The sequence below is a fragment of the Macrosteles quadrilineatus genome, unplaced genomic scaffold, assembly GCF_028750875.1.
Source record: "Macrosteles quadrilineatus isolate MER2022 unplaced genomic scaffold, UCM_ALF_1.0 Scaffold_9__3_contigs__length_116548681, whole genome shotgun sequence".
Lineage (NCBI taxonomy): Eukaryota > Metazoa > Arthropoda > Insecta > Hemiptera > Cicadellidae > Macrosteles > Macrosteles quadrilineatus.
In genome coordinates, this window is record NW_026542602.1 from 25,135,440 (window position 1) to 25,160,483 (window position 25,044).

A 25,044-nucleotide genomic window follows, 5' to 3' on the forward strand; every position below is an offset into this window, starting at 1 on the left:
TTATTCTTGTTCAAAATTTAATGTAGAACACGAAAATGACATTATCTACTCAAATACACATACAGGTAATTCAGAAATTGCTGTATTAAGTTTAAAAGCATGGTTATTTTTGAAAAACATAAAATAATTTTTTGGGACGCTAATTTTGAGACTTGGAACATTTGATATGCATCATCAAACTTTATTTACTTTGTACTTACATAAAAAAAATTTTCTCACACTGAGTACAAAATCACCCTGTATATAAATTTTAACGAATGGTGTTTTTGGCCACTGGAGACATCAAAATGAAAAAGTAAATCGGTCCCATGCCTAGGTCTTACAGTGCTACCTACGGTAATAGCTACTTCGCTAAAAGGTTCTTAGTAGAGTAGCGAAAATCTCCACAAAACAAAGTTTTTTTTTCAGAAATTTCTCTTGAATTACAGTACCAGTAATAAAAAGTATAAACTTCTGACCACAGATATTCCTGTAACAACAAGCAAGTTTAGTAGCGCTACTTTGGATCCTGGTTCTATCAATCAACAGTGAAAGGTAGGTTGGGTGATTTTTAACTTGGGTAGTTTTGGATTTAACACATACAGAGAACCAACATTGTTCTTTTTGGGACCATTTCTTACCGTCAATAAGGAACTCTTAAGACATAAATTGCCCTGATCGTTCCTTTACTTAAACCCAGTAAATACATTTATTTAGTCTTACATCTGTAGTGTAGTACTGCATATACACCAACAGGTTGCGCGGATCTAAATTACTAAATTCTGTTGAATACACAATGTTTTTTACAAAGTCAAACTTAGGAAATGATTTATGTTGATCTAAAGCAACTGTTATTACCCATCAACCCAGTCAGCAACAAAAAATCAGGTGTAAAATAGAATTTTAGATACTAGCGCATTCTGTGACTGGCTCACACAACTAGTTCTTTTTTAATAAAACATTGGGGACAGCTGGTCCATATAGATAGGTCTACTTCAGTAATAGTCAATGATATAATTAACCAATGGGCACAGTAAAACCTTTGTAAACGAGATCTGTGTTAAACAGTTTTCAATGATTGATCTTTAAAATTTAAAATCTAGATTGCACCAGGCATATTTCAAGAGGTGCAGAAAAAGCCCGATTGCAGTCTTTTGTTTTACAAACACTGGAAATAGCTTCCGTACTATCCCTGTCACACAATTTACTAACAGGCTAAAATGTAACTTTCTGTTGGTTGGAAGGAAAATAAAAGATACATTATATTGAGATGTTATATATTATGTCTATTTCAACCCTTGAACATCCTATTATATAGTTTAAAACCATGAAAAATTATAAAATACAAAATTTAAATTCCTAAATGATTGATGTGAATTATATACAATTATGTCAAATCTATGGTTTGTTATTTACAGAACACCTAAATAATAATGTTTTGCCACACTACCTAGTAAAAAACTGGTTTACTCCATACCGGAAAGTAGAACAATACCCCACCGCAGCAAACTTGCTGACTAAGCAAATTTCAATCTGCCTGAATTGATTTTCAATTAAATTTAAATTAACATTAGGTTTAACAAGTACCTAGGTTCGTTGCTAGAGGGAAACTAATTAATATAAGTGCGGTTTTTTGTCAAATATTAATAGCTCAGTATTTAAAGTAAATAATTTACCAAGTTTGATCAGAATATATCCATAAGCAAACTAAAACATTTTACAACCTTCTCCATATAAATAATATGGGAATTTGTAACTTAAAATTTTTTGAATTTTCTCTGTTACCAATAGCTATATAAAATACCCCCGCCGCAGCAAACCTGCCGACTAAGCAAATTTCCATTTGTCTGAATTGATTTTCAGTTAAATATATTTTAATAACATTAGGTTTAACGGGTACCTAGGTTTGCTGCTACAAGGAAACTAATAAAGTGTGTTTTTGAGTAAAATATTGATAGCTTAGTACTAAATAAATAAATTTGCCAAGTTTGATCAAAATATATCCATAAACAAACAAACTACAACATTTGACAATATTCTCCATAAGAATAACATGGGAATTTTAAATTTTAAATTTTTTTAATTTTCTCCGTTACTAATAATCGAACAAAAATACTTTTATATACTAAATTATTTGTTTTTTTAAGCTCTTTAAAAAGGTCTAAAGAGAAATCGGGAAATTTTGTGTTTTGAGGGTCAAAAGTGAGAAAAACCAATTTTACCCCATAAAACCCCCCGTAAAGCCCCGTTCCCATGGTCCGACCGTGCTGGTTCGCGAACTCATTCAAGTTTATCCCGCTTTACACCTTTAAACCAAATTTCATCAAAATCGGACAAAAATTACTCAAGTTATCGCGTTCACGGACGTATATATATATATATACACAAATTTGAACGAATGGTGTTTTTGGCCTCTGGGGACATCAAAATGAAAAAGTAAATCAGTCCCGGGTCTAGGTCTTACCGTGCCACCTACGGTAATAGCTACTTCCCTATAGGGAAATTCGCTAAAAACAAAAAAACACTTAGATATACTACATCATTTGTTTTTAAAGCTCTTTTAAAAGGTCAAGAGAAATATTTGGAAACTTTGTGTTTTGAGGGTCAAAAATGTGGAAAACTAATTTTTAACTCATAAGACCTGCTGTAAAACCCCGTTCCCATGGTGCGATCATGCTGGTTTGTGAGCTCATTCAAGTTTATCCTGCCTTACACCTCCAAGCCAAATTTAATCAAAATCTATCAGAAATTACTCAAGTTATTGCAATCACGGACACATAGCCTATAGGCCTACCAGTATAGTATATATATTTTTTTAATAGTTCTGTTCACTTTTTAGGGCTACTTTTTCAATTAATACATGAAATAATAAAAACCAGAGTACCCTAAAATTCATTTTTTATTTAACTTTTAAATAGGCCTACATAAAAATTTGAACAAATGGTGTTTTTGGCCTCTAGGGACATAAAAATAAAAAGTAAATCGGTCCTGGACCTACGTCTTACTGTGCCACCTAAGGTAATTTTAGAAAATTCCCTAAAGGGAAATTCGCTAAATAGGGACTGGTAAGTCAGCTGAAGCTCGGTAAATTTGCCAGCCAGTTTTGTATTAGGTTTTAAACAAAGCAACCACTCCCGCACAAAGTTTTCCATGTTTTAAAAGTGGCTCAATCATAGAAATATTAGTGAAGTTAACAATGATTATTATGTATGTTTTACATGTCTGAATTAGCAAAAGAGTGTACCGGTATGTGAAACTTGTTGACGGCAGTATGGCAAATAATGTTATAAGCGACTCATCCAGGAAGATAACAGTACTCACATGAATTGTCGTGCCCGACAAGCCCCGCAGGGGAACTATCATGTTCGTACCATAAACACCTACTTCTCGACATAGTAGCGTATGGTAATAAAAAAACATTAAAACAATTGCTAGTATCGTGACTCAAGTTTTCTTCAATCATCCAAACTCATCTCCAAGGCAAAAATTTCACTCAACACCTCAGATTTCCTATTGACTTTCTCAAGTTGATCTTTGTCTGGCTTCTTGATCTCGCCAGCTGAAATTTTTGCCTCGATTGTTTCAATTTCTCTGAGTTTTTTCTTTAGATTTTTCAATCTCTTGGCAGGATCAGCTGCAGCCGGAACTGCATTTTGAGCAACTGGTTCAGATTTTGAAGCTTTTGCACTTTTAGACGGGACCGTTTTCCACTCATCACTTGGGTCAGAAGATTTAGTTGTAATATTAGTACTTTTCTCTGGCACATGTTCGCTAGTGTCATTTTCCCCAGTCTTCTTTTTTTTCTTTTTCTTTTTACCTAAAAGATTATCATTGGATATTAATTAATTACTGGATCAATAGCTATTTGTTTTTGTGTGTAAACCTGATTTAATTGAATAGATAAATATTAAAATAGGTTATTGAATTTATTTAACTTGAATTGGAAGTTACATACAATTTTAGGTTGTCAAAAGTTGTCAGTAAATTAAGGTAGCCTATAAGTTTACAACTTTTAAAAAAATTCCCTGACTCTTAAGAATTAGTAAATGGGGGCTGATCATTATAATCCAATCACAGAACAACATTCAAAATTTGCATTAGCGTCCATTTGCTCTGACATTGTTAATAGCCACCACAATAAAGTTAGGCCTACTGAGGGCTGCATAGAGGTGGTGATCAACTAGAATGAAGTTAAGAACATGTCATCAGTGGCAGTTTTGATCTACCGGTACCTTATTGGATATGATGAATACCTTGATATACGGACATCCCTCGTCCTATGATTCATTAACTCCATAGTGTTACATTTAAGTTGTTAGTATTCACTTTGTAACTTTAAGGCTAAACAACTTGTATGATTTCAATCCTGAATACCCCTACTGCAGCAAACCTCCTGACTAAACAAATTTCCTTGCCTGATTGGATTTTAGCGTAACTAAATTCAGTCTTAGTCATAAGCTTTTATTAAATAACAGGCCAATTTAGAGAATTTTGACTAACTTCCATAAATAGTCTTTGAAATATTTTGCAACAGCTATAGGCCTACCTACTTTAACCCTCCGAGTGTCCCTTGTTTTGGCCTTAATGTCTGCCTATTTTTTGCTCATTAGCAAGGTTTTATTAAAACTGATCCGAGAAGCTTGAAAACAATGTTAATTATACTGTTCTATATACCATTTTGTTTGGAAAATCATGGGCTTCAATATTATAGGCCTACATAAAACATAAGGAACATTTGTTTCAAAAAAAATGTTTAGGAAAAAAATATTTTGGAAAATTAAAAAAAATAATAAGTTTGCGCTCAATGAAATTGTATAAATTATAGGCCTATAAATATTTGAAAATAGTACATATAGCGTTTAGCTAAGAATGCATAGCCTAACCATAGCTAGGAATCTGGCTGATAATTTACATCAATATCACTACCTACTTCTTCAGGATCATAAACCAGCCCTTCAAAATCACTTAAATCTTCTTATATTGCACCACGTATATCACTACTTTTGATTTTTAATACTAAAACAATGATAAACGTAATAAAACACATCAGTCATCGGTGCGAGGTTAACCAAGCTGTTTACAAATACGCACGTCAGCTGTCTGCTACAATATTTTCGGAACTAAAATGAAAAGCGCTTAGAGACAGACCTCCGGAGAAAGCTCTGAATCTGACAAATAAAACGATACCTAACTCGATCCAGTTCAATCCGATTTTGTCAGTCATAGAGCCTTCGCCGTAAACAGTGTTTGTGAGTCGATGCAGCGACACAAAGTGTGTTATGTGTCGCTGCAGCGACAAATAACACTCGGAGGGTTAAAGGATAGGTACCGGTACCTATATATATATTTTTTTATTCCAAATATAATAGGTACCTCAAAAGCTTGTCAGAAGAATGTAGAATAGTCAATTTAAACTTACCATCATTTTCAATTACAAGTCCTGGAATGGGAGACTTGATTTTAGCAGCTGCTGCTTTTGCTTCTTCTCGTGCTTTGATGATGGCTGGGTCCAAACCCACGGGATACTGTCGGTTCTGGTTGTTGGCCCATTGCTTTCCTTTGCTCTCGTACAGAGGGACTTCCTCTTGTGGAACGTAGCCTTCCTTTACTCTGCGAGGTTTCCGCCAACTACCATCGGGTCGTTGAGAAGCTGGTATGAATGATCCTAAAAACAAAAATGACTTGTTTTTTTCAGTAGGGTAAGACAACTTTAGATTCCAATTAAGAATGCAGAGCTGTTAAAACAAAATAACAACTGAGCTTTTAACTTAAAACAATTTGCCGTTCAAGTAAATTTAACTTATTCTTGACAGAATAAGTCATATGAACTCATCTAATTTTACTTTGTACTGTCAGTTGCAATGCCTACAACATTATCACTTCAGTTTGAAAAAAAAAAACCCTAATCGTAAAAACTGTTTTATAGGCCTAAGTTATGTTATGTGGGTTATAAGGTACAAAAAAGGGGAATGTTATCCTCAATGTTCTTGACTTGTCAATGTTCAATAACTTCTACAATTTTTCCAAATAGGCCTACCAGTAGTGTAGTTGGGCCTGCCCCATATTTTTATGAATGAATGTATCTAACTAGAGATGAATGTTAATAGATTTTTTAAGTTAAGGCCTAGTGATGTGCCTGTAACTAAAATTATAATATCAATGACATTCTCTGGTTAACTTATTATAGTAAGACTTTCATTGTCAACTACCACAGCAAGTTAGAAACTGGATAAAAATAGGCTAAATTTACAGTAAGTTGCCTAATTCCTTACAATGATTACCCAGTAAGTATTTACCCGGCCCACATCCTTACCTAAACGTAATTGGGCCTAGGCCTAGGCCTAGTTTAGTTTTTTGTGATAAGTTATGGCCCACTGCCAATGTTTAAAAAAAAACCTTTAATATTGTGGAAAGTTGAAGCAAAAAGAGGGATGCGAGAAGGCAGTGGGAAAGTGCATTAGGCTTGGCTAGGTTTAATCACCATAATAAAACAGTCCAAATACTTAGTTAGGTCTATAACTTAATAATAGCAGCCTACATAGGTTTTAAAGGCCTAAGAATGTCTTGCCAAACTCATTCAAAAAACACAAAACAAATTCAAAAAATAATTCGATTACAAGTTTTTTTTTTATCAATAGGCCAAAATTAAGTACGGTAACTTACCACCTAAAGTTAAAATGCTCAAATAATTGTAGGTTAGGTATGTTCATAATAATGATCCTAGCCTAGGATACAAAGTGAATCCGTACCTTGATCGGTTACTTCAACAGTTCTGGCCATTGCCATTTTAAAGGCTTTAAATCATTATTTGACTTAGTACAAAATGTAAAATTCCATGAATAAAACCCCAAACAATGTTGTCGCTACGCTCACGCTGTAGTGTGTTGTTGTGTGCTGTGCTGTTGCTGTTGTTGCCGCTGTTGGCGCTGTTGCTGTTGTTCTTGTTGGTTATTCTGTTCGTTCTGTTCTGTTCTGATCCTGATCTGCATTCTGCATCTGCATCCGAGTGAGTGTAGGGAATGGGATGATGATGCCCTCCACTCCAGTCTCCAATCTCAATCTCCTCCACTCCAGCCTCTGCTTCAGTTCGACTTTAGTCAGACTAGCAGCTCAGCACAATTTTTATTTCAGCTGCAGTTTTTTAATACGGACAAAATAAGAGTTTAAAAATTAGAAATTAAAAAAAAATTATAAAAATATAAAATTAATTTTTTTAGTTATAAAATTAAACTGTCATAACCTAACCTAACTAACCAAACTGGCTGATAATGAAAAATTGAATGAAGGTTTACTGAACGAAAGAATAGTTCTGTTCATAAAATAAAACTATAAATGCCTCAAATTCAATTTTATAATTTTTTAATCATAAAATTAAACTGTCATAACCTAACCAAACTAACCAAACTTAATGATAATGAAAAAAATTGAATGCATGTTTACTAATCAAAAAATAAGTTCTGTTCATACAATAAAACTATAAATAGCTCAAATCCAATTTTATAAGGTTTAAATTATAAAATTAAACTGTCATAACCTAACAAAACTAACCAAACCTGCTGATAATGCAAAAATTTTAGACAAAAAAATTGTGCCCTCGATGGGATTCGAACCTGGTACCACCAGATTCTTAGCTCGTCACGTTATCCACTAGACCACACCGAGGCCGATGGCTCTTACTTAACCGTATTGTTGCGGTAATGGTGTTCGAGAGCCAATAGAATTGTGGAAAAAATGTTCCCTTTGCATTATTTTGTAATGCTGGAACTGCAACGAGAACGGAATGTGACGCCATTTTGACCTGCGAATAGTCACTTTGATCTGACGTCACTTGGATGGCAAACAAAAGATCACCTGATTGTAACTGTCAAATTAGTATGTATTTGTTTTGTTTTTTGTTATATACATAAAACATATACATATGCACCCTATGGCACATTCGCCATTCGCCTATTGGGTCTGATGATGATTGGAGTGTCCAATCGAAATCGATCACCACTTACCATCTTTTTTGTATATTTACCGTCTTATGAGTAACAGTATAAGCGTAAATATATGTTCCAAGTGTTACAAGACGTATCTTTAATTTACTTTCCGTAAATTTAATAACACATACAATGCTGATCAAGGAAGTTATTTAATACCCCCGCCGCAGCAAACCTGCAGACTAAGCGAATTTCCATTTGCCTGATTGGATTTACACTAAAATGCCTCCTTAAAAATATCACATTCATTCCCTATTTAAATAACATTAGTTTAACGAGTACTTAGGTTTGCTGCAACAGGGAGGGTAAAAAGGTGTTTTTGTAAAATGTTAATCGCTTAGTATGAAATGAATGCATTATCCAAATTTGATTAAAATATGATCATAAACAAGCAAACTACAACAGTTTACTTATTCTCCATAAGAATAACATGGGAATTTTAAATTTACAGTTTTTTGGAATTTTCTCCGTAACCATTAGGCGCATAATAACGCTTCAATATACTAAATTATTTGTTTTTTTAAGCTCTACAAAATGGTTTGGAAAGAAATTGCTAAATTTTATGTTTTTTGGGTCAAAAATGCGAAAAACCTATTTTTACCCCATAAAACCCCCCGTAAACCCCCGTTCCCATGGTCCGATCATGCTGGATCGCGAACTCGTTCGAATAAACGTAGGTTTACACGTTTGTACCAAATTTCATCAAAATCGGATCATTTTTGCTCGAGTTATCGTGCTAACGGACACACACACATATATATATATAAATATATATATATATGAATTTGAACGGATGGTGTTTTTGGCCTCTAGGGACCTCGAAACGAAAAAAAAAATTGGTCCCGCGTCCAGGTCTTACCATGAGTACTACGGTAATAGCTTATTCCCTATATGGGATATTCGCTAAAATTAAACTGTCATAACCTAACCAAACTTGCTGATAATGCAAAAATCTTGTAAAAAATTATATATATATATGAATTTGAACGGATGGTGTTTTGGGCCTCTAGGGACTTCAAAACGAAAATGTACTTAAATCGGTCCCACGGGTCCAGGTCTTACCATGAATACTACAATAGCTTATTCCCTATATCGGGAATTCACTGAAAGGTGAATATAAAAATTTACTTGATCATTTAAAATTTAAAATATAGGCTATATTACATTTAGAGGTGTAATCTATACTTCTATATCTATACTATCTATATCTATATCTATACTATTATATAAAAATCTAATGGTGTCTGTATGTGTATTACTAATAGGTGCAAAAACTACTGAACCAACTGGGCTTAAATTTTACAAAAATATAGCTACCATACCAAGGACCATATTAGGACTATTCACATTTCGATAATGACCGTAGGCTTTGCCCCTTTGGCTTTAAAAGTTCTGAGGAGAGGATTTTAAAAGTAAATATTGATTGGTCTCCATGGCTGCGATTAGAACACTAATAATGAGTTTTTACATTTGCTTTGACATTTCAATGTAAACAAGGAGAACTGAGCTAAATTGCATATTTTACAATTGCAGACAGCTGATACAAAGAGGTTAAATATAATATTTTTCCATAACTATGAGGTAGGTTTATTTTAATCTAACGTTTCATCATGGATTATTTATTATAAAACTGTCAATGATTAAAAAAAAAAGATTCTATAACCGTTGCTGTATCAACTCCGGCTCTGCTTTGGATTTTTCTAAGCGTCTAAGTTATGAAAATAATGTTATTGATATGTTTTCATGGAAAAAGTATGAAAATTACAATGTATAGATGTTTTGTATGAATTTGGAGGCTACTTTAAATAAATTTGAACTGCTTAACATGTGTTAGATTAACTTAACATAACTTGCATATCACATTGTTTTTAATATGTATATTTAGGTAAATTTAGTAATTGTGTTTTGCTAAACCTATGCTTAAATTAAACTAAAGAATATCATCAATAACCAAATTGTACATCATTGATTTTTGTGTTCTAAAATTTGTTGTATATGTGTAACTATGTTTAATTATCAAATGGTAATAGAAAATACTCTTATTTTATCTTAACATAGCTTTCAGTTCACATTTACTTTATTTGATAAATGTATTGTGTTTTGCCTCACCACTGATTAAATTAAACCAAGGAAAATATCATAAAACTAAGCAGTACACAGTGTTCTTTTGTTTCCAAAATCAATTAAATATCTGTTACTATGTTTCCTTAATGGTAAGTGTGAAGATTTAAAGGCAAAGGACGATGGAACTGATTAAAAGAACTGGTTTGTGCATTGTTGTTTGTTGATATTTTTGTAGATTAGAATCAGAGATGCAATGAAACATATACTGTATTTGCTATTACATTTTTTAGTCCTCGATGCTTTGATAATCATATTAGTTCTGTCTGCGGTGTTTAATGCTAAATGATTTGTTTAAAATTTTTTATAGTATGGATATAGTTTCTTTAATATTTCAAAATACTGTATTGATAAGGCACAACAATATTTCTAAAGTTTATAACAGGTGACTTAGTTTTGCTAATGATTTATTGTGAGTGAAGAAACTGAAGATGGAAGGATCTGTGATTTAATATAAAGAAAAGTGAAATTAAAAAAAATGTCCATTTACATTTAATAATTTGTATTTTTGCAACTTCAAAATTGAAATATATAATGTGATATATAAAAAGATATGTAATTAAGGGAGTAAGGTAAATTGTATGTGTAAGTTTTATTCGAAGATTTGGTCAGTTTTTCTCATTTCAGCCTACACAAGATTTAAAATTAATCAAAACCAAAATGGTGGTCCACTACTTACCAGATTTAAAAGTCATAACTTGAACGTTTCTATTAAGACCATAAAAGTTGAATTTTGATTCTAAAAACGTTGGCGGATGTGTAACTATTACTGTATATGCAACAGATGTAAAGATTAAAATGTTTCTATTTTGTGTCCTCTTCCCGTTGCAAAGCACGGGTACAACAGCTAGTCAATTATATATCCATCCAGGCGGTATATATACATACACACAAATAATTGTTGTAGAGACTGAATCAACACGAAATCTCACAAACTATGATTCATAATAAATAATTCATATTATGGTACCTATTTTTCTGCATATCCATTATTTCAAGGGGGGCCATTATCCATTATTTTCGCCCCTTGGTGGAGACATTCACAATTAACCACTGTACATGGTTTGATCCAGGAATATCAAACACAAATAGAAAACTCAACAGAGCAAATAAATATAAATTATAATAAAAAACAAACAAAAAAACTCAACAACATAACAAGCAGTATTACTGGGGTAATGGTTTACTAATGATTGGAGAATAAAATGATGACTTAAATAATGAAACTAGGAGAAGAGGGCATGCTGCAATTGTGGAAAAACAAATGTATAAATAATGAACACAGCAAACTATCCCCATACTCTGCTTTCACCCGCCCAATACAGGAACATTAACAGAGCAAAATTGACAAAAACCGAAAAAGATATGTTAAAAATAATAAGTAACAAATAACAATAGGACAGACTAGGCTTCGGTGGCAGGGGACCAGGATGCGGCTACAGTACGTCTGATGGCTGCTAGGCTGTAATGGAAGAGCTCCACTGACGCAGATACGTTGTTGCCGGAACACAAACACAGACAGACAATATGGAAACCACAGTATTATAGTGTATAAGCCTTGGAGGACTGTTCCGGAGGTAACTTCTTCCTGATTGCTCCAGCTCAAATAAATGCTATTCCCTTAGTCCTGGTGGGCACCCTGGAATTGATCTTCTCCATGAGGTAAAGGCAGAATACCTTACTGTTGAGGAGCTTGAAGAGGAAGGGCACACCTGCTACTCGTCTTCTTTCTTGTAATGGCTGAAACCCGTAGGATTCTGAGACGACATCATTTGAGACTCTCACAATGGGGTGTTGATACTATCTTTCAACGTACGGATGATGAAACCCAATACCTTCGATGATCTAGTACAAACTGAGTCAATGTGCAGATCTGGACTTAGTGTCCGACTTAGGTGTCAAAATCACTCCAAGACCCTTTATTGTCACTTTTCTCTCAAGTTTGGTATTGTGTAATATGCAAACAGACGGTTATTTTATGCCCCTTGAGAAAGTGATAGTGGCACATTTTCTTTTATTCATAGCATAGATAAAACATACTCCCTTTCGACCCTCTCATTCATAGGCAATGCATTATGGTGGTTACACAGTGGTTACATATCTCATGCTTAGTTGAAAATTTGAAGATTTGTTGAAGGTTTTCGCAATAATAATAATACCAATAATAAAGGTCTTTATTCCCCAATTTACCTTTACCCAATGCCTTCATTTTATCCTTCTAGCTACATAAAAATAAAAGTTATTATAACAATTAATAATTAATTATTGTTAAAAATTATTATACAAGAATTTATTTTTATTTTTTATAGTATTGATAAACTCTATGTATTTGGGTTTGGCGAAATTCGGACTGTGCTGCTCCTTATGGCGCCATAATGAACTTCTTGGTAAGCAGACCAACCAATCAGAAAAGAGCACAATACTGGTGGACTCGAGACTCGACACTGAGACGAAAAAAAAACTTCATCAGTGTTGCCAGGTGTACGATAATTATCGTATTTGTACGATTATTTTGCTAATTCCCCATAAAAAATAATTTTGAAAAATTGTACGATAATTTCGATGTTGTGTACGATTTTTTGTCATAATGTACGATTATTTTTTGGGGGCTGGAAAATAAACTATTTCATATTGATTATTATACATTTAAACACGTTTCCCACTTTTAATATATGGAAAAACGGTAACATCACTTCGTTGCTGTTCGATCTGGCAACCTTGCAAAGCCATCAGCTGTGTTAGAGAGGGCCCATTGGCTACCAACTTAAGTGTTTATAGGAGAATTTTGAGAGAAGTTGGTCGCCATTTATTTGTACTAGGGGTAGATTACGTTGTACCTTCAATTAATTATTGTACTCAGTACAGTACATTGGCAGTAGGGGAATGAAATAAAGCAATGAGCTGGTTGATTTTCCAGTTGAGAACGAAAATACCATCATTTTACAGCGTTTCAATTTTGTTGTAGCAGAGATGCAGATTCCGTGTGTGTGTGTGTGTGTGTGATAGTGTGCTGCCTTTGGTAGAATTTATATTTTTCATTATTCTAGCTCAGTGGTAGGCTAGTAGAGCAAAAACGGTGGGTGGCAGAGACAAATAGAGTAAAATTTCGGCCATTTCATCATCGACTTGCTTGTTTTACATTATAATAATATTATTATAAAAGAAAATTGTGTGTACGATAATTTTGCCCCAAAAACGATAATTTTGGCCTGCTTGTACGATAATTTTTGCCGGCGAATCTGGCAACACTGAACTTCATTATGTTTCGAGCTACCGGGTATAGCGCATGACTGCGGTTATGTTGACAAATTTGAAAGTTTGGCTTATGGTGTGAAATTGTGTTTGTGCAAAGTTATTACTGTTACTGCAAAATCCACATTTTTATATAAGTGGTGTGAGTGTAAATTTTAATAGCTCATTTGGTTGAATATCGTCTAGAACCGAGTAGGCCTATTCAAATTTTCAGTAATCATTTAACCAAGTTTCATTTGTTTAGCTTACTGAAAGATTTCTAGCCTATTTGTTGTGTTTACTGTTATTCTGTGTTTGGTGCGCTTAAGTTATTTAACTGAAATCACAGATCTAAACACTTGGCAATTTTACAATCAATGTCTTAAAACATTACCAAAATGGGAGATTCTCCGAAATCGGAAAAGAAACCAATTGAAAATGGGATTTCAAATGACAGTGAAGACAGTGGTAACACCAGTGAACAGGAACCTTGTTTACCTACTAACTTGTCAGAGAAAAAAGAAATGGATATGACTGACACTTTGGACAGCAAACATCTGGATACAGAAATGATGAAGCAAAACAAAAGAAGGGCTAAGATAAATACAAAACCAAGAGTGTCAGTGTGGGTAACAATAAAGAGCTCCTTCGTCACTGCAATGAAGTATTTGTCCGAAAAAACTGGACTGTCAAATGTAGGGTTGGCTGTGGCAGCTATTATTTTAATACTGTTCCTTATATGTTTGATTTCCCTCCTCATTATGGGAATACTCTGGCCAACAGTTCCACATGAATTAAGATTTCCCATTTGTCGAAGATCAGCTTGTCTTCGTTCTTCATCACATGTGAGTACTTAATATAAATTGGCTACTTATTCTAAGCTATCTTTTTTCATGTCTTTGCCAATTGAATTTTGTACAGGGAGTATTTATCTTATTGAAGCGTGCTCAAACACTAACTTACTTAATAAGGAAATCGGTTCAAACCCATATGTTTTTGTGGATGGGCAGGGAATTGAAGCCAAAACACTCACCGTACCACTAGGCTAGTGTTCAATAAGTTAAGCTTAAATTGTTTAAGTGATTAGGGCCTTCAAGGCGGACGGGCTGCACACTGATGTAGAATTTCACCTGAAGTAAGTGTTGCTAGGCAAATTTTACATGGGTAAGACCGCTCCATGTAGGCCTCTACTTTAATACTTTACTTTTAATACACTTTAATAAATACTTTTTGATGAAATGGAAACTTTAATAGGCTACTTTATTTCAATGGGAGGCCGCTCACTCATTAAGTGAACGTTGCAAAATGCCCTGCAACGCTCTGAAACATTTGAGTAGTAGGCTAATTCAAATGACCTTAAGTTATAAAAAAATACCAGTAGCCTGCTTACTCTTCTTCGAAAGATGTAAGTTATTTTATGAAGTATCATTATATACCTAGGCCCTGCCTAAAGTTAACTTAGGCCTATACATATTCCATATTTCAGCTGCACTTTACTTTAGGTCCTACACTCATTCGAATAAGTTGGATAGGCTACTTAAAAAAAAAAAATTTTCTTCTCCAAACTCCTCGGTCCAAATATAGGCCTATTCGAAAGATGTAGTCCCTGACATCTATTTTTTTTTTTGTGACTAAGCCTGGTATGCATTAAAGAGGTTATAAGAGTTTCAGTTAGATCTTAGGGTACAGTATTTTATATTTTTTAAAGAATTTTTTTGTTAACACTACCAAAATCTTGACTGCGATGGGGTGACTATGATCAAAGCTAAAAACAATTTTTTTTCAAGCTTTGAAGCAAAATGAAAATTATTATTAGTTATTTTTTTTTAATGGTTAGTTAATGGTTTAATGTTAGTTTGAAATTGAATATAGCCTAAACTATAGAATTAATTAAGGGAAATGAAAATTAGAGATGAATAAATCAAAAGGGAATTTCAAACTAAAACGTGTAACCATTACGAGTACGTTGCAGTACGAAGCAATACGCTTGAAGCAAATTGTTGTTCAATATTTTGCTTCAGGTGAAGTTCTGGATCATTGTCCGCCCAGCTTTAGCTTATACTTCTACAAGAGAAATCAATTATCAATCTGACTCAGTCGACAATTGCCTACATTCCTAGCTGCTCCAAACTGTCAAAGACTAGGTCTCATTATATCTAAAGTTAACTTGTAATCAAATGGTGAATAAATATGTCTTGTCAATGAAAACACTTTTGTCAAAATTCAATCGGATAAATGGAAATTCACTTAGTCTGCAGGTTTGCTGTAGGGGGGGTTAACTTATTTTACTAAAGCATGTCCAACGTTGTAAAAAAATCCACTTTTTGTATATTTGTAAAAATACACATGAGTAGTCTACAGTTAACATGAGTACATGTTTTCCTACACCAAAACATTCAACTAAGTTAGTTAGGTAGCAGAAGTTGTGCTTAAAATGTCTCTGGTTTATTACTAGGACCAACCAGGAATAATAAAGCATCCGACAGGCCTGGTAGTATGAACGCTTCACTGGTTATTGATGAGTGTGTCGTTACGGTTGAACCTCTCCGGGCGTTGTAGTGGTATTGTCTTCCCACAAGGTTCTTTTTTTTAAATCTTACTCGTTCAGTTAAAAAAGTGTGTTTGGCTTCGATATCTTAAGCCTCTTTGTAAGAGGCCTTGTAGTTCATTATATACAGTTCGAAATCAAAAATATTTGAATCATTTTGTCATTTTTCTAATCAAGAATTATTTCTTTTTTCATTTTTCTTACAATAGCGGGCACGCCTATCCTTTAATTTTTAACATGCAACGTGACAGTTTGTTTCTCTGTTTTAGTTCTGGTTTGGGTTTCTATTTTCCTGGAAAAAGGAGAAACGTAGTAGGTACTGCATTTGGTAGTCACAAAACACTTTTATTTTATGTATTCTCATTCTCTTGTTGTTTCTGTAGTGTTTTGTTTTCCCCTTTAATAACACTTTTTAGTTTTATAAATAGCATTCTTCATGGTCTAGAGCAGAGCAGATTTTAACTTTTATTGCCTCGTTGCGCCACTCTTGTCATTATTTAAAGAGCTTCGAAACAATCAAAACAAACACCCATTAGGCCTACTTTAAAGAGTAGGTGGGCAATTGATTTAGACCCTTTCAAAGCCAATTAATTTAATTCATTAGTATATCTACAAAGAGAGCCGTGCGCAAATTGTACATTTCAACAGCCTGGTTCAAATCTTGTTTCCGTTACAAAACGAATATTGCAATGCCTTTTTAACTCTCAAAGATCATGTTTGTATAAGACAATTATTAGGTGGATAAAACTACCTAAGTTACTAATTTACATTATCCTAACAATTTATTTGTAATTATTGATCTATGATCTTACTAAATATTATAAATGTGAAAGTTTGTGTGTTTGTTTGTTTGTTTAAAGTTCAATCACGCATTAACTACTGGGCGGATTGGGCTAAAATTTGGCATGATGATAGCTCACATTCTCAATTAACATTATAGGCAAAGGCTATTCTTATCTCAAAAACCTTTCGGACTCTTCCCAGATGGCTCTGTACTTCTCCATGTTAACCTTAAATGATTATTCATATATTTAAAAGAAATTAAAGAATTTAGTCAGCTGTTTCAACTAAACAAGACTGTTTCTTTGATATGCAATAGCATTATAAAGTTGTAAGGTTTAAACCAACAGGGTGCAGCACTATTATTCTTTTTGCACTATGACATCAGCTAATTTGATTTGTCCACCGTGTCTGCTAGAGTGACATCAGAACTGTACCTAACAACATGTTTTAGTGTTTTACGTGGCAGCTGGTTTCGCCTGACTCTGCATGCCATAGGGTGTATGCTGTGTTGTGGTGTTGATCACACGGCCGAAGTAGATTATCAGAACTCACCGCGATTGCGGAAAACTATGACGATGGCGTTACAGTAGTAACATTGCTCAAATAAATTGCCATATTTGTTGCCATAATTATACTATGCAATTATTTTCTCTTTCAGGATAAAAACTGTTTCTTATTTACTGTATTTATTTTTTTCATTTTACATTCCAACGGACAGCTCCATTTTGATATTTGGTACAATTCAGTGCAATAACAAATGAGACTAGTTATACAATAATGTTGAGTGAAAAACAAAGAATCAGAATCAATTAATAAAAAAACAAAAAAGCAAAATGGCAACAAGATGGCAAAAAGACAGCGGCAAGCAACAAAACGAGTGAAAAAACAAAACAAATCTATAAGCGTTACAATGAAAACAATAATAAATTTGATTTGAGTAGATAACAATTATAGTTCTTTTAGATTAAATCTTTTAGATAGTTAGATATTTTTATCTTTGTCAAGCTATTAAAACCACAGGCTTAAAAAGTCAAATAATTCCTTCATAAACTGAACATTCACAATGTGTAAGATGATGAAGAAAAATTTGAATATTTTAAAACCATTGGATAGTTGAACACAATCATGTTCCTTGAAGATTGTTGGGTTTGCCTATCACAGTGAATGACTGGGGATTAAACATTTAGTATAATCAGTTTAAATTCAATTTTTCTCTTTGAAAGAATCATTTTATTTCAAACAAAACACATAAAAAATATATAAACACACATATACAAATAAAAAATAAAAAGTTGAACTATGATTTTGTAAATAAAATAAAAACCATTCTAAGACCTAAAAATAAAAAGATTTAAAATTAAGTAATTATTATTAATTTTTCAATGTCTCTGTTTCCATTTACATAGCATGTCTTTTTACAGTTTCTTAAAAATAACCAGGGCTATAAACTATTTTAGAATCCAGCCAGAGATTTTATGTCATACATATTGACGTTCGAAAGTGTAATGTTCCATTTGCGTTTGATTCGGCTTTTACTGCAAAGTTAGTGTTAGCTTTGACATGTTCGATGCTGGTATTCAAGACAGAAGAGTTCTTTTTGTTGCTTTTTTGCCACCATGTATTGAAATAACCACCTGCTAATATCATGTCATCATTCTTGGAATTTAAAAATTAATCTGTATAATAATCTTGCTTTTATCTTCTTAGAATTCCAGAATTTTTGTGCCTATATTTATTTTAACACTAGATTTTTCTGTTGGTGATTTTTAAAGCAATTTACAGATCTTACTAAACCTCAGAAATAAAATAGATAAACAAATTGACAAAGATTTGCAAAGTGTTAGTCAGCTCCATAAGTAATTTAGGTATACTGTGTTAATAATAATATACAGTGTGTTACACTTTACTCAAAGAAAAACAGTTACAGCAACATCAATAAATAGAAAGTTCTACTTAAAAGGTGTCGAACAATCGTTTTTTTTATTAATTTTATATTTTGTTTTTATCAACTAGGTAGGGTCTACCTACCTACGTTTAAAACTACATAAAGATTCAATAGACAAACTTTTTTAATATATTGGAAATTTTTTTTTAGGAAAGAATCTTAGCCTTTAGACAGCCCAGAAAATATTAAGGCTTAAAAAGTGTTTTGTACTCAAATTGTTTGTGGGGAAATTGTGCCTTTTACCCAACTCCTAAAGTCCTAAACCAAGAGACAAAGAGGTTTTAAAAACGCCAGGCCCTTTAAAAAAAACTTCTTCCTGTTGCGGTTGAAAAACTAGTTTAAAGAAAATTATTGTTGTTGGCTTGGAACAAATATTGAAACAGTGTAGCTGTAAAACCAGACCCCACGTTATATTTCAACTGTAGAGGTTGCACGTGGAGATCCTCATCCTACTTGTGTTATCATTTTCCATATCCGTATTGCAGTATTTATACTCTGGGTAGCCACTTGAACATCTCTGCTTCCAGCTGGCCAGTGAAGGTCGCTCGATTAGGTTTTATTGCGACTGGTTCTATTATTGTTTTTTTTTTCCTTTGAACAGCCTAACGTAGTATGATTGATGTCTAGGACCTAAATAACTCTTTTCAACATGAGCTACAGTTTTAAGAAAAGTATCGAGGGTCAAAAAGGTATCTAGCCAGTGTTATAAAATATACTAGTGTCCCTGTTGCTCGTATTCAAGCAATTTATTTATTTATTTATTTATTATTATTATTATATATTTATTATATAATAATAATAATATTATATATTTATTATTATTATATATTTATATATTTATTTATTATTAATTTCTATGTATTAGAGGCGTTATTTTAAAAGGAATAACGTTCATAATTTCTGATGACTTAAAAATATTCGACCCAAAGATTATGGAAATATTCAAGATGTACATAACAGAATATATCAATTTATCCAGGCTCTCTCGCTTTTTTCCATTGTAATATTTACGCCAACCCGAATTCAAATAGTAAATATTTCATCTCAACCAAGTCAGTAAATGTTTGTAGCAAACTGTAAAAGAAGCAAACTTATTGACTGCTTAAAATTAACTTATGTTCTTCTTCTCACTTAATTTCTGACAACAGCTGGAGTTGCATAACAATTTTTGTTTCCCATGTTAATCTTATGGAGAAATACGAAACTTTAAAGGGCCCCAGGGCCTCACTCTCTGATTATTTCCCTAAAAAGGAAGTTTCCTGCACAACTTTACGTTACGCTCTTTCCAATGACACCAAAAACATGTCAATCGGTTCAGTAGTTTCGGAGGAGTAATTGTCACAAAAAACATGCTTGCGTATTAAATAAGTACTAGTGTCCCTGTTGCTCGAATTCGAGCAATTGCTAAGTATTACGGACGTTATTTTAAAACGAATAACAGTCATAATTTCTGATGACTTAAACAGATTCGACTCAAAGATTTTGGAAATACACATGATGTACATAACAGATCGGTATAATCAACATTTCTTGTAAACACCTTATTGTTTTTCAAAATCTGATCTTTTTTTAGTGTTTTCTACAAATAGCCTTACTTTCATAGCCGCACAAGGTTGTCCATAATAACGATTATAAATTTAAAAAAATATATTTATATTTCTTCTTCATGGAGGTGTTCTATGATTTTCCTATGTCTCCACAGTTTGCAAATCGGCTCTTTCAATGATTACTAAGAAATGCAGCACAGTGTTAATTCAGTTTTCTTTTTAGTATATCAATTTATCCAGGCTCCATTGTAATATTTACGCCAACCCAAACTCAAATGCGTAGTAAACATTTCATTTCAACCAAGTCGGTAAATGTTTGTAGCAAACTGTTAAATTAGCAAACTTATTGACTGTTTACAACATATGTTCTTCTTCTCACTTTTAATTTATGACAACAGCTGGAGTTTCATAAAAATTTTTGTTTCCCATGTTAATCTTATGGAGAAATTCAAAACTTTAAAGGGCCCCAGGGCCTCACTCTCTAATTATTCCCCTATAAAGAAAGTTTCCTGCACAACTTCACGTTACGCTCTTTCCAATGAGACCAAAAACATGTCAATCGGTTCAGTAGTTTCGGAGGAGTAATTGTCACAAAAATCCTGCTTGCGTATTAAATAAGTATATAGATATATTTCGTTATTATGCATCAATAACTCAAAGTCAATAGTTTTATTGTTTACTTTTAAAACTTAAATCCTAAAAGGATTCCAAGAATCGCCAGGTTCATTTAATGTTTAATTTCTTACTGAGGAAGTAAGCAGTAAAATAACTTCCGTGCTAGGTGTCTACTTAAACATATCTCCTCTTGGTGGAATTAATGTATTAGACAGCCTTGTAGACTGATAAATAACCCTTCACTCCCTAACATAAATGATGGATCACCAGTTTAGTGACCATCAAACATAAACCACAGATTAAACACTCCTTGATTAAACATCGTCTGTAATTCTTGTAGGGCTGAAGACAATTTCACTGTATATTTCTGTAAGGTATAAGTAGAGTGTAAGTCTTGACTTTTACTTACTTAATTTCCCTGAATTTAAAATTTTGTTTAACCGATAAAACAACCTATCATTAATTATTGAGTATCTATTAACCATTGCAAAATGGTAAAGAGTACTGTTTAAAAGTAATTTCACCTGAAATAACCGAAAAACAATAATTTAGTCAAGATCAGCGCACTCAAACGAAGCAAGAGATGTAATAAGCATAACAAACGGTTTAGTTTTACTGTATAATAGTGAGCAAGTAGTTTATTTTCAGTTACCGGTACCAAAGATTAAAGTTATAACATTTGTGTCCACATTAGTTTACACAGTTACATTAGTTTACATTAGTTTATCTGCTCCTCCAAAACACTTATCAATTATCAAACTCCATCATTGGGTCTGGGTGAGTTTATGGTTACCTTTATCTTTATCAATGAAAAGCTTGTAGTTGTTGACAAAAACACACATTTCAATACCCATTAGTAACAATAAAATGGGGAAAGAGCAAATGTCTTAAATATACGAAACAGAAAATAAAGCTTCTACCCTACATGTATTTTTGTGAATTCTATTGCACTTATAAACAAGTAAGTTACAGATAGCTCAAAGAAATCCAAGATAAAATTCTCCCTTTACAAGTACGTCCACGTGATTTGATTATGCTTAGTGGCCCAGGATCACTTATTGAATAAAATGGTTTATATCACTTGTCCGTCAATGATTCTATTGTAGTCTTAGGCAACCGGTTTCGGGATTAAAATCCCATCATCAGGTGGTTAGTGATATGACATTTTAACCGCCTGATGATGGGATTTTAATCCCGAAACCGGTCGCCTAAGACTACAATAGGATCATTGACGGACAGGTAATATTTTGCTTCATAAATATGTTTGCTCATGTTGTAGTTTTATCATCAGCATAGTTTTTTTAAGTTCACCTAACTAGTGACTTTTTCAAATGAAAGCAATAAAATTAATGTGAAGGTAATGTATTTTCTCCTCATAGGGAATAAACAATTAATGTAGATCATAGTAAGACCTAGACACAGAACCTTTAATTCATTGTTTTGATGTCCCCAGAGGTGTATGGGGGTTAAACCAAGGCCCCACTAGAAAAAAAAAACTATAAAACCCCCTAAGCTCCACTTGTTATCAGATGTGTGAGTTAGAGAGCTGCATGTTTATGTCATGAGTGTTATCAGCAAACTGCATGTCAATGTATATCACAAGCTGTTCTTTATAAACAGGGACATTTTCTAGAGGATGCTATTTACACAACTACTGCTAGTAACGGGGTCTCATGTTGTGTTATCTCATATTATGGAACACATAAGTAGTATTTGTAATATAACCTTTACGCTGTTTGGTTCCCAGTTGAGTTAAATCTATTGAGTTAAGTTTTAGAATTTCGCCGATTGTAAATCCAGGTGGTGAATCCATGTTCCAGTGGCTCAGACCACTCTCTAAGCTTGTTTACTTAAAACAGTAAATTAACACTTATGTGAGAAGAACTGCCTCGGTATAAAAAATCTCCTCCGCCCTAACCTCCCACATTTAAATAATGTGTATCTAATGTGCTTATGTAATGCTTGCCATCAAATCTGTAGGTCGCCCGTTCGATACAAATTGAGATGGATTGTCGTGGACCCACATGTCATTTGCTATTGGACTGTCGAGTAATGATATCTGACCAAAGTTTGACGTTAAGTAAAATAACTAGGGGTTTAGGCCGTTCCTTTGTAAAATGTAAGAAATTTGGAGGTGTTGACAAACACACAAAAAATATACCAGACAAAAATGAAAGTGGCTAAATATTCTGTTGCGTTTAACTATTGTATGTTTCAAAAGGCTACAGCTTCAGGAACGTGCTAGTGTTTGTTTACTGTTTGTTCGCTGAAGGAAAATAAGCAACCTGACTTTATCACCTATGAGGACTCTTTGCTTGTTATGAAAGCAAACAAGTTTTCAGCGAGATGCATTTATATTCGAGATCTCTGTACTGTAGTTGCAAGTCTTTACTTTATGAATGCTGCATATTTTTACCATCGTGAATACAAACTACTATTGTTGAACTGCACCAGTGCAGTACTTGTACCCAATGACGGTAAACCTGTTTCTTCGCCACGGAAATGCAACGGTTCCGTAATCAGCAGTGACACCAAATCCATCCTGTTGCAATAGGAATTCATTGTTACCGTTGCCAAACGTTCTTTTATAAATTTCAGTGTACCACTGCGTCATACTGTTCAGAACAAAAGCTGTTACATTAATTCTATGGTATAACCTTCAGATTGCCGATAAATATAAAAATTGGGTGATTACATTCGCTTGGTAATCTACAGAATGGTTTCAACATAAAGGTTGGGATATACGTGGTCATGTTTGTTGAATTCATTGTCAACTTCTAAGGACGAGCGTCCTTGATGTACATGCACATATACACAACACGGGATCACGATACACGGTATAACGATCAGTTGCAAGCTGCCGGGCTCGCGTCTTGTAAAATCTGCTGACCGTTTACGTCAACGAATACATTATGTGATCGTTGGCTTAAGTTCACGTGAATCGTGTTTCCCTATCTTATATGTGTAGGCTACACCAGTGTTAAAACAGATTTTAGAGTTGTGGTCTCCAGGAAAATATGGCAGTAAACATACAGCCTCGCAAGCAACCTGAGGATAGTCCCATTTACTAACAGGCATTTGAATTATTTTTAAGCATTCAACTTAGTATTTTTAGGGGGACTTGGTATATTTTTCATAAGGAATTGGTATTATTGTTAGTGTTTTCGTACACCCACATTTTTCAAACGATTTTCTGAATTTTGTTTTGAAGTTGCCAGTGGGCCTATCACACGCTGTTGATAACCCTGCCTGTTGTATGGTAAACGTTTCTTCCGAAAGCGTCACGTGCACAAGACATCAATTATTGAATGGGTTATTGACCAATTATAATATTGTGTAACATCGAAATCGGTTAAATAAGCGAGTGATTCAATGGCCAACAACGATAGTCAAAACTAGAATCATGTTATAAATATATTAACATGAAGAACAACTTAATTATTACTGGGTTTTCGTGAACAAATCCCGTTTTACCAACCAACTGGTTCGGAGCACAATACAATTAAAATTTCTAGTGTCTAAAGAATGTTAAAACACTCTGTCAGACAGTGAACAATTTCGCAAATTACTGGAACCTAATTCAAGTAACGCGAACAAAAAGCCGGTAAACTTTTGTTAGAAACAATACTGTTCTTCAGTGCACTCAATTCTTTTCTTCGGTGTATTATTGAGGAAAATAACGCATACCTATATCATAAGAAAAATAAAGCACGATTGTGCCGACGTGGGCGATATTGACAATGCGGCGAGTGTGGATCGTTTGGATGTGACACGTACAGCAAATATTATCATGTCCTGACTGTGGCAGTTGTGTTTGTGTCTGGTGTCAACACAGCACCACACAGGACACATCTGTCGGTCAGACGTCGCGTCACTTGGTATTTCATCCGATCAGTTTACCATGTAGAAAAATGAAATTCTCAAATATTGGTAGTATATCGTATGTACTCATTTTGTTCCATTTAAGTTCAAATTAAAATCATTATTAAGGTAACCAATCGTACCCATACGAGAGTTTTCAGTTTCTAAGTAGGGAAGTGTAAAAACATAAATTGCAATAACGGTGTCATTTACTTGATAAGTGTAATTAAAACATACGGGAGCGAATTATGTCTTAAAACTGTCAACACAAGGACGACGAATCAGTTAGGGAGTATGTTTTTTTTTATGGAAGTACTGAATAATTCCTCAAGACTCGCCTCCCCTCGTGCCTAAGGCTGGATTTGTGGCTTCTGTATAATTAATTAAGCTTGGAACTCAAGAGTGGTCCCAGATGAAGATTAATCTCCGACC

The 25,044-nt window shown here is 33.6% G+C and overlaps 2 protein-coding genes across 2 annotated transcripts in view; one reads left to right on the plus strand and one right to left on the minus strand.

The window, feature by feature from the left end:
- Nucleotides 1-1,239: 1,239 nt before the first annotated feature.
- On the minus strand, nt 1,240-6,905 carry LOC129004212 (partner of Y14 and mago-like). Its single transcript, XM_054432695.1, has 3 exons — nt 6,729-6,905; nt 5,399-5,644; nt 1,240-3,796 (listed from the first exon to the last, which is right to left on the minus strand). Exons 1-3 carry the CDS (start codon nt 6,763-6,765, stop codon nt 3,435-3,437), a joined length of 645 nt encoding a protein of 214 aa, XP_054288670.1. The 5' UTR covers nt 6,766-6,905; the 3' UTR covers nt 1,240-3,434.
- Nucleotides 6,906-13,362: 6,457 nt separating this feature from the next.
- Nucleotides 13,363-25,044, plus strand: part of LOC129002474 (endothelin-converting enzyme 2-like) — a 51,501-nt gene continuing 39,819 nt past the window's right edge. The window contains exon 1 of the mRNA XM_054430308.1: nt 13,363-14,158. Within this exon, the coding sequence (XP_054286283.1) occupies nt 13,712-14,158 (447 nt within the window). The 5' untranslated portion in view covers nt 13,363-13,711. The remainder of the gene's footprint in view (nt 14,159-25,044) is intronic.

What these genes read in the sequence shown, in the direction of transcription:
- LOC129004212 (XM_054432695.1), bottom strand. Translation starts at nt 6,765, where the DNA reads ATGGCAATGGCCAGAACTGTTGAAGTAACCGATCAAG. An exon ending in TGTTGAAGTAACCGATCAAG is followed by an intron (nt 5,645 to 6,728) that starts GTACGGATTCAC and finishes TTTTGTTTTTAG; the next exon opens with GATCATTCATACCAGCTTCT. An exon ending in ACTTGTAATTGAAAATGATG is followed by an intron (nt 3,797 to 5,398) that starts GTAAGTTTAAAT and finishes ATAATCTTTTAG; the next exon opens with GTAAAAAGAAAAAGAAAAAA.